The sequence below is a fragment of the Zymoseptoria tritici genome, chromosome 9, assembly GCF_000219625.1.
Source record: "Zymoseptoria tritici IPO323 chromosome 9, whole genome shotgun sequence".
Lineage (NCBI taxonomy): Eukaryota > Fungi > Ascomycota > Dothideomycetes > Mycosphaerellales > Mycosphaerellaceae > Zymoseptoria > Zymoseptoria tritici.
Genome location: NC_018210.1, coordinates 808,456 through 822,913, shown reverse-complemented (window position 1 = coordinate 822,913; position 14,458 = coordinate 808,456). Strand labels below are relative to the sequence as shown.

General features: G+C 52.6%; 4 protein-coding genes across 4 annotated transcripts; 3 read left to right on the top strand and 1 right to left on the bottom strand.

The window, feature by feature from the left end:
- Positions 1-4,062: 4,062 nt before the first annotated feature.
- On the bottom strand, positions 4,063-5,900 carry MYCGRDRAFT_48013 (uncharacterized protein; the record flags this gene model as incomplete). Its single annotated transcript, XM_003849320.1, has 5 exons — positions 4,063-4,700; positions 4,766-4,813; positions 4,881-5,179; positions 5,249-5,426; positions 5,504-5,900. The coding sequence occupies 5 exons, from the start codon at positions 5,898-5,900 to the stop codon at positions 4,063-4,065; spliced, it is 1,560 nt and encodes a 519-aa protein (XP_003849368.1).
- Positions 5,901-6,980: 1,080 nt separating this feature from the next.
- Positions 6,981-9,451, top strand: MYCGRDRAFT_101192 (uncharacterized protein; the record flags this gene model as incomplete). Its single annotated transcript, XM_003849697.1, has 2 exons — positions 6,981-9,137; positions 9,267-9,451. The coding sequence occupies 2 exons, from the start codon at positions 7,199-7,201 to the stop codon at positions 9,449-9,451; spliced, it is 2,124 nt and encodes a 707-aa protein (XP_003849745.1).
- A 746-nt stretch (positions 9,452-10,197) lies between these two features.
- On the top strand, positions 10,198-12,336 carry MYCGRDRAFT_75467 (uncharacterized protein; the record flags this gene model as incomplete). The annotated part of the gene is made up of 3 exons (XM_003849698.1): positions 10,198-11,072; positions 11,136-11,312; positions 11,370-12,336. 3 exons carry the CDS (start codon positions 10,321-10,323, stop codon positions 12,334-12,336), a joined length of 1,896 nt encoding a protein of 631 aa, XP_003849746.1.
- A 1,199-nt stretch (positions 12,337-13,535) lies between these two features.
- Positions 13,536-14,388, top strand: MYCGRDRAFT_75463 (uncharacterized protein; the record flags this gene model as incomplete). The annotated part of the gene is made up of 1 exon (XM_003849699.1): positions 13,536-14,388. The coding sequence occupies one exon, from the start codon at positions 13,633-13,635 to the stop codon at positions 14,386-14,388; it is 756 nt and encodes a 251-aa protein (XP_003849747.1).
- Positions 14,389-14,458: the final 70 nt, after the last annotated feature.

Sequence of the window (14,458 nt, the reverse complement as noted above, 5' to 3'; positions counted from 1 at the left end):
CTGCATTAGAAGAGGAGATAGGCTTAATTGCTATAGTACCCTTTCCTCCCTTCTTATTATGTCTCTTGCTCTTGTCTTAGGATTTCTTCTTGTCCTTATTAGATCCTCCTCTCCCTCTATGTACCTAGGACTTTAGGGCCTTATTAGGGTGCTTCTTAAAGCAGTCTACATTTATGTAGATATAATAGGTACACTTAGTACACTAATTATTATCTACTGCAGCACCCCTAAATCCTCCTGCTATCCTCTATGTCTGTAGAGGAGGTTCCTTAATTAATAAGGTAATTAGTTCTTTAAGAGTTGTGTTCTTAATATAATAGGATTGTCTCTAGCTTCTTAGGTATTCTAGATAGTAGAGGCCCTAGATAAAGAACAGCCTAATCTGCTTATTACTAAAGGTAAGCTTTAAGACTAGAATGCTCTTAGACCTAGAGTATTGTTCTGTTGCAGAGATGTACTTATAATACTACTTCTAGAAGTCCTTATAGTACTTCTAAGTATTTGTTCCTTAGATCTTAATATTGCTAATTCTAAGAATCCTTAGGCTGTTATAAATATTTATAGTTACAATAGGCCTGTAGGTAGCTGCAATAGTATTATATAGTTCCTTAGCTGTCTTCTCTATATCCCCAAAGTTAGGCCTTAGAGATTAGTTAATCCTTTTGCTAATAATCCCGTATGCAATTAGGTTATGCTTATGCCAGACTTAGAGAGGAGTTAGTCTTAGTCTACTAGTTAGAATAGGTTCTGTTACTAGAGTGTCCCCTCCTTCTTTTTAGGAAGGAGTTAGAGCCTAGGAGGATAAAGTAGTACTCTCCTTAGTTAGTAGAGAGGGATATCTAACTTTAATTCCTAGCTTTAGTTAGGCAGGGCACTAGGGAATGTTATAAAAGATATAGCCTAACACCTCCTTGTCTATAAGGGCTGCTTTAAGCATCCTTAACTAGTCTAAGAAGTTGCTTCCCTTTCTTAGGACTTTATTCTCCTTCGCAGTCTTAAACTTATTAGCCTGCATTACGGCTATTGTTATAACTAGCTCTTTCTCGGCTCGCTAGTTAACTGTCTAAATAGTATATAATAAGGTTCTAGTAGCTGCGCTTAGAACAGACAATTCTTCCTTAAGTATGCAGTAGTTACGCCGGGCTTATAACCTGTTGTAATTAGACTTAAGCTAAGTAGAAGAAGACCTCTAATTAGCAGGTATATATTGTTATGCAGAGAGAATCTTAAGTGTGAGATTCTTACTTCAGCTATCTGTGTGTAGGAATGCCTTAGCACTAGTCACGTGCACTTCACTAATGGTCAGTCTGATGATCCACAACACTTTCGCTGTCAATCGGACATCTTCGATCGGAAACATTGATGATGAGCTCAGCGGGAGCCTCATTCGCTCGACTACCGCCATCGACGCGATGTTGTCAAGTACTTACGACCATGGTACCACACGTACCACACTGAACGCTTCTACCCGGCGTGTACCTACACTCCAATACCCTCCTTCGTCGTCACACTGTGCCGCATTGTGCCGCATGTCATCCGTCGGGCGACGACTGCCGAGTGTTGCGTGATGAAACACCGCACACGGACACACTTCTCAAACACTCGACATGTCCACGCAGCACGTCGACATTGAACACCATCAGGGTCTTTGGTGCGGGACTCAAGACATGACTATCATGATGGCGGCCAAGCATCGCAGCCTCACGGGCTGTGCGGAGGTCTCGACCGCAGACGACCTATCGCCGATCTTCAAGAGCCTCCAATAGCTGCAGGACATGCATCCGTGGCTTGCATCTGGGCCACTCGCCCACCCAAGTAGCTGATTGAGAGCAGAGCAGATGGAAGAGGCTTCATCTCAAATGTCTGATCTCGATACGCAGCTCGAAATGGAGTCTCGCCCAGCTATATTACCGAGTATGTTATGGCGCAGCACAGTCGAGCTTGCATGTAGACGGTGCGGCGACGGAGAGCTCGCGCCGTTTCGCTCCTGCTCACGTGTGTGCTTCGGCTTTTGATGCCGCCCTGAGATGACTTCCAGGTTGCTTCGAGTTGAAATCACTCTTTCCTGGTACCTTACCACTTCTCGCACCGCTGGCGGGTTACTGCCGGTCATGGCACACGCCCGCGACTACCAATCTCTTGACGCAACCAAGAAGGAGATCCGTTTGTTGCGTCTGCTGCCGGCACAGAACTGGCAAGACGAAGTGGTCATCAATCTCAAGACGGTCTCGTTTCTCGATGCTGAGCTAATATCTTTCGAAGCACTGTCCTACGTCTGGGGCAGCCCGCACGATCCAGGCACGATTCTTGTCCATGAGACTGGCGCAGTCATTCCCGCCACTCGCAACTTACTGGAAGCATTACGATATCTCCGCTCCGATTCGAACGCACAGAACATCTGGATGTGGATTGATGCAGTCTGCGTGAACCAACAAGATCTCGCCGAGCGTAGCGAACAAGTGCGATACATGGCGTCAATTTACACTAGAGCGACCAAAGTCATAGCCTGGCTAGGTCCGCACGATCATGATAGCAACCTTGCTTTCGATTGCCTCGAGAACATCAGTAACCATGTCACATACGACATCGTCCCTGGCGTCGCACCGAAACTCCACGCAAAGACCAGTGACCTGAGTTGGGTTGATGATCAGCGAAGTTCAATTAATAACGAGGTGCAATCTGCAGCCATCATTCGCTTTTTCCAGCGGAGTTGTGAGTACATGCTTGAAATAATATATGACGCTTCTAACGTAATCAGGGTTCTCGAGGCTATGGATCAGACAAGAGATTCTACTTGGCTTCGATCGTGCCGTCATGAGATGCGGCGACCGAACCATTCCTTGGTTGAATTTGCGCAGTGCCGTCGGCTACATCTATCGGAAGGGTCATGGTTCCTTCGAGTTGAACCAATGGGCCCGAGAAGAGTCATATGGCTACATATACTTTCTACGCAACGATCTCAACGTCGGCCTGCCTCAGCTCCTCCGGAATGGTAGGGCAGCCAAATGCAGCGATCAACGAGATAGAGTATACGCTACACTGTCCTTGAGCAGCGTCAACTACGGGATTGTGCCAGACTATACGAAGAGCGTGGCTCAGGTCTATGCTGAAGCGGCCCTGAGCGATATTCGCAGACACGAATCCCTGACCATTCTGACACATGTCGGAGCTCAAAGTGAAATACTGGCGGCCAGTGGTCTACCAACGTGGGCGCCAGACTGGTCAACATCTGTTCAAGCTGCACAGTTAAGCCCTCTCTGGCTAGGCCTTTCCGATCGATTTCTCCATCTTCAACACGACCGTGGAGTACTTCGCATTCAGGGGAGGATGGCGGGAAAGATCAAGGAGATCTCTCCTTGGCCCAACAAGCACGAGAGCGACATGGAAACCACAAAGTCCGCAATGAAGACCATGATCTTCGACTCTGTCGCAAAGGCAATCCGCGAGGGCGACGATGGCGTCCTGCGTCAACTCTGTCGAGTCCTGTGCTCCAACCGTTTCTCCGATAGCTTACCCGCCTGGGACTTCTACCCCAGCCATGCAGCAGCGGAGAGTGCCGTGCTCGCAACGCTTCATGCCCGAGAAACTCCGCAGGACAAATACCAGTCTTGGAGATTCTGGGCAGCGATCAGAAAAAACTGCAGAGGCCGCGCTCTTGCCCAGGGATCTGACAGTCGTCTGGGTCTTGTCCCGGCACACGCCCGCGTGGGCGACGTGTTCGCAACATTGATCGCCTGCCACCCGGCGATGATGCTACGCCCGGCCCCGAACAATGCATTCACTGTCGTCGGACCGGCATTCTACGACGGCGTCATGGAGGGTGAAGCATTGCTGGGTCCGCTTCCACATACCCACGAGAGCTGCATGGTTGGTGATTACAGCAGCGAACATGTGATGTTCAGACGCATTGAAACGGGACAGGTGGAGCACGACCCTCGGATCCCCGAAAAGTACGTGGCCGAGATGTCCTGCGACAGACGTATCTATGATTTGGAGGCGTTGGGGAGGGATAGAGTCATCAAGCTGGACCTCATCAATCTGATATAGCATCTCTGCTTCCAACTACCCCTTCTCCCTCTGCACATCCTCCTCCCGCTGCTCCGACCCCTTCTCCTCCACCGCAACTCCTCCATCTCCACCTCCACTGACAACCACCACATTCCCCCTCCCCACCTCCCCACCCCTCCTCCTCTCCCCCTCCAACTCCCTACACACCGGACTCCTACTCCTCAATAAACTTCCCCACCTCAAAAACCCCACCGGAATCCCACACATCACCAAACTCAGAAACCCCAGAAGGCTACACGCCCACCCGACACCCAAGTCCCGATACATCCTCCGCGCGGCAAAGGGTAGGACCACCCCACACGTACTCCTTGCCATACTCGTCGCGCCCAACGCGCTCGCCGACAGAACTCCATACGCGTCGACGATGTAATTTATCAGTCCGATGAAGACGAGCGTGAAACCTAGTCCGAAGGGGAGACCGCCGAGGGCAGGGACGATGTAGTGGATTGAAGCGCGCGCGGTCCAGCCGGTCCAGAAGAGGGAGAGGGGTATGAGGGGCGCGCCGAGGAGGGCGAGGGGGAGGCGTTGGGATTCTTGGAGGTGGGACCAGGGTGCGGAGCGGGATTTGGCGCGGGCGATGTAGGTGTCGTAGGAGAAGTTTAGGGGGAGGGCGAGGAGGGTGCCGAGGACCACTTGTGGGAGGAGTGGGGGTTAGTTGAGAGGGGAGAGGGGGGTCGGGTGGTGGGAGGGTGCTTACTGGGGAGGAAGGCGAGGCCGGTTTGGCCTTGGGTGAAATTGTAGATCGCTACATTGCTCGTCAGCTCCCGTATCCGATACGAATGCCGAGCAAGCAAGGGTTGATCGAAACTCACGAGGAAAAATCACCCCATAAGCCTGAAACAACATGAAAATCACGCCGTAAATCAACGACAAATACAAACACACCGCACTGACAATCGGTTCCGTGATTCCCATTCGTATGGGTCGACCGAGGACTTGCGTGACAAGCTGTCGCGGGGTGGTATGTTTCAACTCGAGGGGGGCGTAGATATTCGCGTCCGGGTCCTGGCGGCGTAGGTGCTTCGCTTGTGACATTAGTATTGCAGGACCGAAGGTCTCGGGGAGGAAGCTCAGCGGAAAAGCGGAGGTTGGGGCGAGGATGAGACCGAATCTGGAGGCAGGATTTGTTAGTTGAGGGATTGTTGGGCTGGTGGGTGAGAGTTGGGCTTGGTGAACGTACAGAAAGGGCCATCGCCAACTGTATTCTGCTAGGAGACCGCTCGGTACGGGTCCGAAACAGGGCCCTGCGCTGGCGACGACCATGAACCAGGCGATTGAGCGGCCTCTCCACATGGGGTCGTCGAGGACGTCGGCGAAGAGGCCGCCTGTGAGGGAGATGGGGGTTGCGCCGAAGAGGCCTGCAGTTCGGAGACCGTTAGTCTCGTGGCATTCATACGTTCTGTTACTGCCTTGTCCATATCATCGGTAGACATACCACTCAAGAACCTCATCACCACAAACATCCCCCAACTGTTCGCACCCGCACATCCCGCCATCGCTCCTGTGAAGGCCCAGAACGTCGAGATGATGATCCATCTCCGTCCATAGTTCTCACTCAGAGGAGCCCATAAGACCGGTCCGACGACGTAGCCGATTAGATAGACTGAGTTGGGGAGGACTAGTTGTAAGTCGTCTGTGACGTTGAAGTGGCGAGCCAGTTGAGGGGAAGCGAGAGATGGTAGAGAAGATGCGAGGGTCGAGTTGAGCACGACGAGGGTTCCGAGGGCTATGATCAGGCATTTCCGGGAGAAGGACCAGTTGTAGGGGTTGGATGGATCGTTGGGAGGGAAGGCGTGGATTGTGATATCCGAGGAGTCCTTGAGGGAAGACATTCTGGGCGGTGAGGAGGCGGATGATGGGTTGGGAGACATTCTTGCTGGATTCACATCTTTCTTTATAAGATGTGATATATTGAAGAGGCCTCGAAATGGGCTTGTCTGCAGAAGCTGGGATCCATGATCGATATGTTGTAGAGGAGAGGATGGCGAGGTGAGGTGTAGGAGGTATGCAAGAGGTGATCGTCGTTAAGCTTCTTCCTTTAACCGATATCTCCTCTCGTCCTCGGCTTGACTGCCGAGTAACCGTTCAGCTTGAGTATGTCCGTAGCTCGTCTGATCGACGTTGTCAACGAGGAACCGGTAGTATGTAGACCTGAGAGGGGATGATACAAGAGGCCTTCGACACCGCCGGCCGATGCTCTGCAATGCCGAGCGTATTCCTTGGAGCTGTGCGTCCCTTAGTAGGTACCTTACTGTTCCAGTAGCTTAGGTGCTGTTCTCGAACGTGAGTACGTGCAACGTGCAGAATTGATCGCGTTGATGATCTGTCCATTGTTATGAGAAGGCCACGCCAACTGGCGTCGAGCATGATCCTTGCCAGCTTACTAGAACTACCAGCTCGAGAGCTCGATTGTTCCACGACGTCGACATACTGCAGCCCTGCCTGTGCGTCGATGGCTTCAATCATGTCGAGCTCGCTTGCGCAATTAATACTTCTCCCGCAATCGCAAGGCCGTTTCATGCTCGAACTACCTTATCGTCGAAACGGACAGGAGTCTAAATCTAGTTGATATACCGGTCGATGCTGTCAGTCGTACTCGGGACTATAGCCCATGATCTCGGAGCGGTTGTTCTCGATGCGATTGGCAAACTTCCATTGTTCCTGATGCGAAGCGACCAATCTCCGTGGGGAAATGGCGACACATCCCTGCTCTCGATCGTCAAGCTTTCTCGGCTCCACTCCCTTGTTCCTTGGCGCGTGCGCGGCCGATGTCTCGATTGGGCCAACGGCAGGGAGCTGGTGCGCCACAATCTTTGAGAAGAAGAGGTCGAGATCGGACGGAACTACTGAGACCACATTTCACCATCTCACCACTTCTCTCTCCTTCTTCTTCTGTATTCCGACCTCACTGTCGCTGTATATCACCACAATGCTGGTACTGTAGACCAGTACTGCAGTGCCCCACTCTCGTTTGCACCACAACAACGACCCCTCGATTCCACGGACTAGTATGCTCCGCGACGCTCCTCAGCCCTATAGCTAATCAGCACAACAACGAGAACATCCTCAACGTGGCCTCTTCAACACAATAACGCGATCGTGCGCGACCGCTCCTCCCTGACCTGACGACATGGGCAAAAAGGACCACCAGTATGGCCTCGTCTTCGACGCAGGAAGCTCTGGCACCCGTGTCTACGTCTACTCCTGGCTCAAAGCTGCCGCCGCGCGCCGAAAGGCTGACCACGATGATCTCGAGCGACTTCCGGAAATCAAATCGAAGAACAAATGGGTGAAGAAAGTACATCCCGGGATATCAACATTCGGCGAGAAACCCGAATTGGTGGGGAGTGAGCATTTGAAGGCACTGGTAGAATTCGCGTTGGATATCGTGCCGAAGAAGGAGGTGGAGAATACGCCCGTTTTCCTGCTTGCGACGGCGGGTATGCGATTATTACCCAGTGATCAGAGATCTGCGGTATTGTCACATGTTTGCTCGTACTTTCAGCAGAATACAAAGTTCCTGCTACCGGATTGCGATGCGCATGTGCAGGTGATTCCAGGGGAGACGGAGGGATTATATGGATGGATTGCAGCGAATTATCTACTGGGAGGATTCGACTCTCCGGACGACCACGATCATGGAAAGGGACATCACACGTATGGATTTCTGGACATGGGTGGTGCGTCGGCGCAGATTGCGTTTGCACCTAATGCGACGGAGGCGGAGAAGCATGCGGAGGATTTGAAGTTGCTGAGGTTGAGAAAGGTGGATGGCACGGCGTTGGAGTACCGGGTATTTGTTACGACATGGTTGGGATTTGGAGCGAATGAGGCGAGGAGGAGATATGTCACGCATCTGCTGGAGGCATCACCCGACGCGCGCGAATTACCGGATCCGTGTCTTCCGGTGGGCATCACGATCAAGAAAACCGGAGAGGAGATTGAGCCTGGTTCGGAGGATTTGATATCTGGCAAAGAGCCGCATTTAATAGGGACGGGAGACTTCGCAGAATGTCTGAAGAGGACGTATCCATTGCTGGAGAAAGAGAAGGAGTGCACAGATGAGCCTTGTCTGCTGAATGGTATACATACACCTGCGATCGATTTTGGAGTCAACCACTTCGTTGGTGTATCCGAATACTGGCATACAACCCACGAGATCTTCGCCATGGCACACAAGGATAAAGCATACGACTTCCAGACCTACCAAAAGCAAGTTACAGAGTTCTGCTCGCGAGATTGGAAGAGCATCGAGAAGGACGTCGCGAAGCAGAAGTGGGGCCACAAAGTCGACGAGAAGACGGTGGAAGAAGTGTGCTTCAAAGCGAGTTGGCTCATCAGCATGCTCCATGAAGGTATCGGCGTTCCTCGAGTCGGCATCGAAGCGAGTGCAGGAGGATCCACCAACAAAACCACGAAAGTCATCGAAAAAGCAAAAGACCGCGGCTTCCTTGACCCCTTTCAAGCAGTCGACGAAATCGACGGCAAAGAAGTCAGCTGGACATTGGGCAAAATCATCCTCTACGCCTCTTCACAAATGCCCGCCGCAACAGGCGCCATGGCCGTTGGATTTGGCAGCAACGTCAAAGGCAACACCCTCCCCTCCGACTTCCAATTCCCCAGCGGCACGCGTCTAACATCGAACTCCTCCCTCCCATCCGCCTCCTCAGGCGACGACTGGCACGACCGCCTCCTCGCATCCTCCTACTCCCGCCAGATCCCCGGCATCCTCATCTTCCTCCTCATCCTCGCGCTAGCAGTCTACCTCTACTGCGGCCGCGAACGCCGCCTCTCCCTCTGGCACAAATTCACCGGCGGCCGCAAATCTCACCTCCATACCAGACGTCCCGGCGGCGGCGGCGGCGCCTTCCCCTCCCTCTCCAACAAACTCTTCGGCACCTCCCCCTCCTACGACCGTGTCCTCGAAGAAGCCGACCCGGACGACTTCGAACTCGCCCCCTACACTTCCCACTCCTCTTCTTCCTCTTTTGACGGCGCTGAACATCCCGACCCCACCCTCCTCGAATCCTCCCTTCGCACCGGCCGGACTTCCGGTCTCGCTACACCTGGTGGCGCACGCGGTCTTTCGCCTGACCAATTCCGCTCCAGTCCGAAGATTAAAGGTGGATACTTTGACGCTGCATCTGGTGCGCAGGTTCACTCTACGATTGGGGTGGCGATGACGCCGCCGCTGGGAGGGCCGGGTTCGCATGGATTGGGAATTTCGGCGTTTGAGAGGGGTGGATTGTTGTCGAGGAGTGAGAGTCGGGAATTTTTGAATGCGGGGCCGGGATCGGGATTGGGGAGTAGGTCAAGGAGTCGACGGACGAGTCCTACACGGCGGACGAGTCCGTTGACGCCGTTTAAGGAGAATTTGGAATAAGTGGTGGTTTTGACCGGTTTGCATTGGTCTTGACCGGTTTGCATTGGGCTTGTACAGATATTTTCTTGTTTGGATTTTTGAGCGATGGTGTTGGAGGCGTTTTTGAAGTCGTTCGCTAGGCGGGCCTTTAATGAGGTGCTAGCAATTTCGTTTTTTTCGATGGGACTTTCAATGGTGAGATGGATGGTTGGGAAGATGGAGAACTGTACGGATCAAAGGACTGGACGGAATAATGGAGGGATCGCGAGAGCGATGCAATGCAGTATTTTTGTATGCAAATCTCACACGCAAGGTCTTGATGGAAGTCGAACCTCTTTCGTGAAGCTTAGGTGCGTTTTGACCGAGTGTTGTTCGTCCTGCATGGACTGTGAGCAAGCGCTGCATATGTGTGCCTGAGGCTGCACAGCCAAATAAGACACCAACATCTTCACCCTCACGACTGCGTTGAAACGTACCTACACCAAAGTACTACGTTTTACGGGATGGCGGAGTCCATCCGAGCTGGTCTACAGCAGTCCCGTGATGACTGCTCTTATCGAAGATGAAGAGTGCTCTCTGAGCGGGACTCTGAAACGTGTGGAAGTGGAGGACTTCTTCCTGCGGACCTATCACAATGGCTTTGCTGCGGCGATGTGACATCGTCTGCCATCGCACCTGCGGGTCGTTGCCAGCGTCACCGTAAAAACCTCGCAAGAGCGATGATGTCCACTCTTAAGAAAAAGGCACAATCCATCATGGTACCTTACTTTTCACATTCCAGCCCTCCGTTCTGTGTGCGACTCGAGTCGTTCCCATCTGCACGGACGGAAAACGCAGGTGTGTTTCACAAACAAATCTTGGAAACGCCTTTGACAGCCGTTCCCTGAATCATGACGAGTTTGGTCAAAAGACAAACGAACGATTTCCTCCCTCGACATGGTCGGACCCAGGACTCTGGAACGCGCTCCATCATGAATCGGCTCTACTGGCTCGGCCGCATCGCAGTCGCAACGTGCTGCACTCTGGCATTGGTCCTGCTCGTGGTATGGCATCGAGAGTATATCCCTGCGGTCTGGCATGATGACCCTGACCCTGCCGAGCCTACCATTGCGCGGGAACCCTTCCACAAGCCTTTGCCTCACATCCGCCGCATTGCTTGTAAAGGACCACGAGGCTTGCGCTTGGATGACCGGGACTCTCGTGACCTACAGCGGCCTCTGAAAGCTCTGCCCGGAGCCCTGAATGTCACAATCTTCCCACGGCCGACAATCGGCTCATACGAAGAACTGGGACTGGAAAAGTCGTGGATGTCCTTTGCGCAGCGATATGGACCTTATGGCTATGGCGAGCAGGAGACCTCGTACGACTTTCCGAGAGTTAACTGGAACAAGGTCGATTGGGGCGCACTACAGACCGAGTGTTTGCAAGACAATGAGCGCATGTTTGGCGCATCGAACCAGAGCATTGGCGAGAATAGATTTCGACTTCGAAACGAAACCACTGCGCCCATCTTGCCTCCAACTTCGAGGACGGGCCGACATGCTATTGTAATGCGGACATGGAGTACTTACGTCTACAAAGATGAAGACTACTGGAATCTTCGCTCGATCATCAATGAAGCCAGTCTGGCGACTGGAGGAAAGTAAGTTTTGATACCTAATCACTCATGGTGAGGTCCATGCCCGCTGACGCAGACGACCTTCAGGTACAGCGTCATCTTGCTTGTTGATGTCAAGTGCAAAGGCTGCGAGACTATTCACAGCGACCCAAGCAAATACCAGCGGGTACTCGAGGAGTCAGTCCCGAAGGAATTCCGCAACATCGCAGTTCTTTTCCATCCGAAACTTCAAGAGAGCTGGTACGACAAGATCGGAGAGTATAAGTGAGCATTTCGAATATCTTGTCGACCGTCCAACAGAGCGTATTGACACAATTGCAGACCGTTCTGGCAGATCATGCAGCCTTTACAGCTGCTTGCGCACTTCTACAACGACTTCGATCATTACTGGCAATTCGAAATGGACACTCGCTTCACGGGCCACGTAGGCGATATGCTCGAGGCTTTCGATCGATTCGGGGCAGCGCAGCCGTACAAGCAAGCGCTGGAGAGGGCATCGTTCGCTTACGTTCCGAAAATCCACGGTACCTACGAAAAGTTCACCAAGGCCATCGACGAAGCGAGCAAAGGCAGTAGCTCAGTGTGGGGTCCGGTCAAAGTTAAGGACGTCACGCCCATCGGACCCACGCCGTTAATGCAGGATCCACGGAACGGCTCTTTGGAATGGCGAGTCGGAGAAGAAGCCGACCTCCTCGTACTCGGCCCCATCACCGACGTCCGTACCTCACACTGGCCATTCGGATACTGGCGTACAGGCGACCTCAAAGACTACGACAACCTCCCACGCTACCTGACAACCCCCGCACAAGCACGAGCATCCTGGGAACTACTCGAAGGCATCCACCGCGCACAACACGATCACGGCATAGCAGTAGCCAGCGAGTCCACCCTGCCCTCCTTCGCAGTATGGCTCGGTCTCAAAATCGTCTCACTTCCAATCCCCAAATTCCAATTCCCCGAACGAGACATCTTGGAACTGTCAAGCGTCATGAACGGCGAAGGCTACGGCGACGGGATCGCGAGAGGCATCGATTTGCCGTTCTTCGTTCGGCCGTTGACGTGGAGTTGGTGGAGCTCGCTGTGCGATCCGGTTTTCGAGCGGTGGATGGGACTGCAGCCGGAACATTTCAAGGGAGATGGTGGAGAGCATACGCACCCGGAGTATGTGGAGGTGCCGAATGAGCTGCCTTGGTTTATGGCGGAGGTGAATGGGACGGTTTATATGCCTGGGGTAAGTGGTCTTTTTTTTTGTGTGTGTTTAATTGATGTTGGAGTGGGTCGGTACTGACGGTTTGCGGTGTAGGTGTTAATGCATCCGAGGAAGAGTAATCACTACAGGGCGCCGGAGTGAGGTCTTTTCGAGCTTGTACAGAACAGCATCCTGCAGGCAGGCAGAGCATATGTGCAAGGATGTCTGCTTTGCCGCTTCAACAAGGTCCTATTCCGAATCAGCGGGAAGTTGCCTTCGATAAACGGCCATTGAAACTCAACGTTGGTCGGTCGTTGCTGTGGAGTTTACGCTCGTGGAGCCGACCTCAGATACTGACTTGTCGTCTTTGCTTGCAGCATTGGATTTGGAGTACTGCGTGCTTAGTACTTGTTGCTAGTACTCAACCGAAAACTTAGGCTCGCCGGTATGAAGGAGTGCTGGAAAGACAACTCCTATCGCCAAGACACTACGCCGGGAAGACCTGTTTCGTTGCACTCGTCGACCGTGCTTCCCTCGCTCATATCAGACCGACGGACGTACGTCGAGAAGGGTCATTGTATCTGAATGTGTCAAGGCTGCGATGCTCGACTACAAATAGCGGCATGCATACCATATCAGTCACAGGACATCCTCTCGCATCTGCCGAATTTGTGGTACAACCCTTCCGACCGTGTACACGCCGAACGAAAGCATGCGAAAAGGAATTGGATACAGACCTGGTCTTTTGCATGTGCAATATGGGAGCCTGTCGCTCGTTCGACGTTGGTTCTGGTCCGATCATCGCTTCGAGCTTCCTATCGAAATATGAGGTGGAGCAGAGGGAACAGGTGCGACGGCATCACGGTTGCTCGAGGATGTCGACCTCTTCGTGTTACTTCGTTATTTCTCTTGTCAAGGGTGAGAAAAGCAGTGAAAGCTTGGCAGTGTAGTTCTATGTAACTTGAGGAATCATTCTGAACCTTCGCTTCGCCTGCTCATAGCTTGAGGTCACCACAGGTCAAGGCTCCGTCCATGCTATGACCTCGGTGCCGGAATATCCGCCTCCATCTGCTCCAGCAACGTTTCTCGCAAGCCGCCTCATACGGTATTCCTGACCTTGTCGAGGAATGGCGTGAGGTGAGATTTGAATGACAAGGTTTCTTATCTCCGAACATCGGAGGTCGAGGTGACTTCACACCGACAAATGTTTTGAGTATCAAGACAACTACTTTTCCTCACTCGATACATATTGTTTTACCTATTTCACACTTTCAATTGACATTGCTATCTGCCTAGGCTTCCCGAACAATAGACCTATCTCGTCCGCTTCGTCAAGGCCTCCGACGCCCGCGGCGTACCAGCATCTCGAGCTTTCTCAATCCTCCTCCCACGAGAATGCAACCATCCCTCCGAATCGCGGTTCTCGAGTGCGACACGCCAATCGGCCGCACAAAAGAGAAATACGGTGGTTACGGTAACCTCTTCAAAGAGCTCCTCGAAAACGGCGCGAAAGAAGTGAACGCCCAACACCCACCCGAGCTAGACATCCGCAAATACGACGTTGTCAACCACGAAGTATACCCCGAGCTCGACGATGTAGACGCCATACTTCTCACAGGAAGCAAATACAACTCCTTCGACAACGACCCATGGATTTTGAAATTGGTCGAGTTCACACGCAAAGTGCTGGCGCAGAAACGTGTGCGGTTGATCGGAGTATGTTTCGGACATCAGATTATCGGCAGGGCGATGGATGTCAAAGTCGACCGGAGTGATCGCGGATGGGAAGTGAGTGTGGTGAATGTCAAGATGACTGATAAGGGGAGGGAGTTGTTTGGTATCAAAGAGGGACAAGAGCTGGCGATACATCAGATGCACCGCGACATTGTCTACACTTACCCGCCATCTGTCGAGCCGCTGGGACAAACAGATCGGTGTGATGTGCAGGGCATGTACGAGAAGGGCAGACTTGTCACGGTGCAGGGCCATCCAGAGTTCACGGGTGATATCGTGGAGGAGCTGTTGCAGAGTCGGCACAAGCAGGGCATTTTCGATGACAAGATGTTTGAGGAGGGAATGGAGAGGGTGAGGAGACCGCATGATGGTGTCAAGGTCGGAGCGGCATTTTTGAGGTTTCTGTTGGAGGACTAAGGTCGCAACAGTTAAAACACGATGGAATGATAGAAAGACAACATCCAAAGGACCGCTCCGTTCCCTAGGC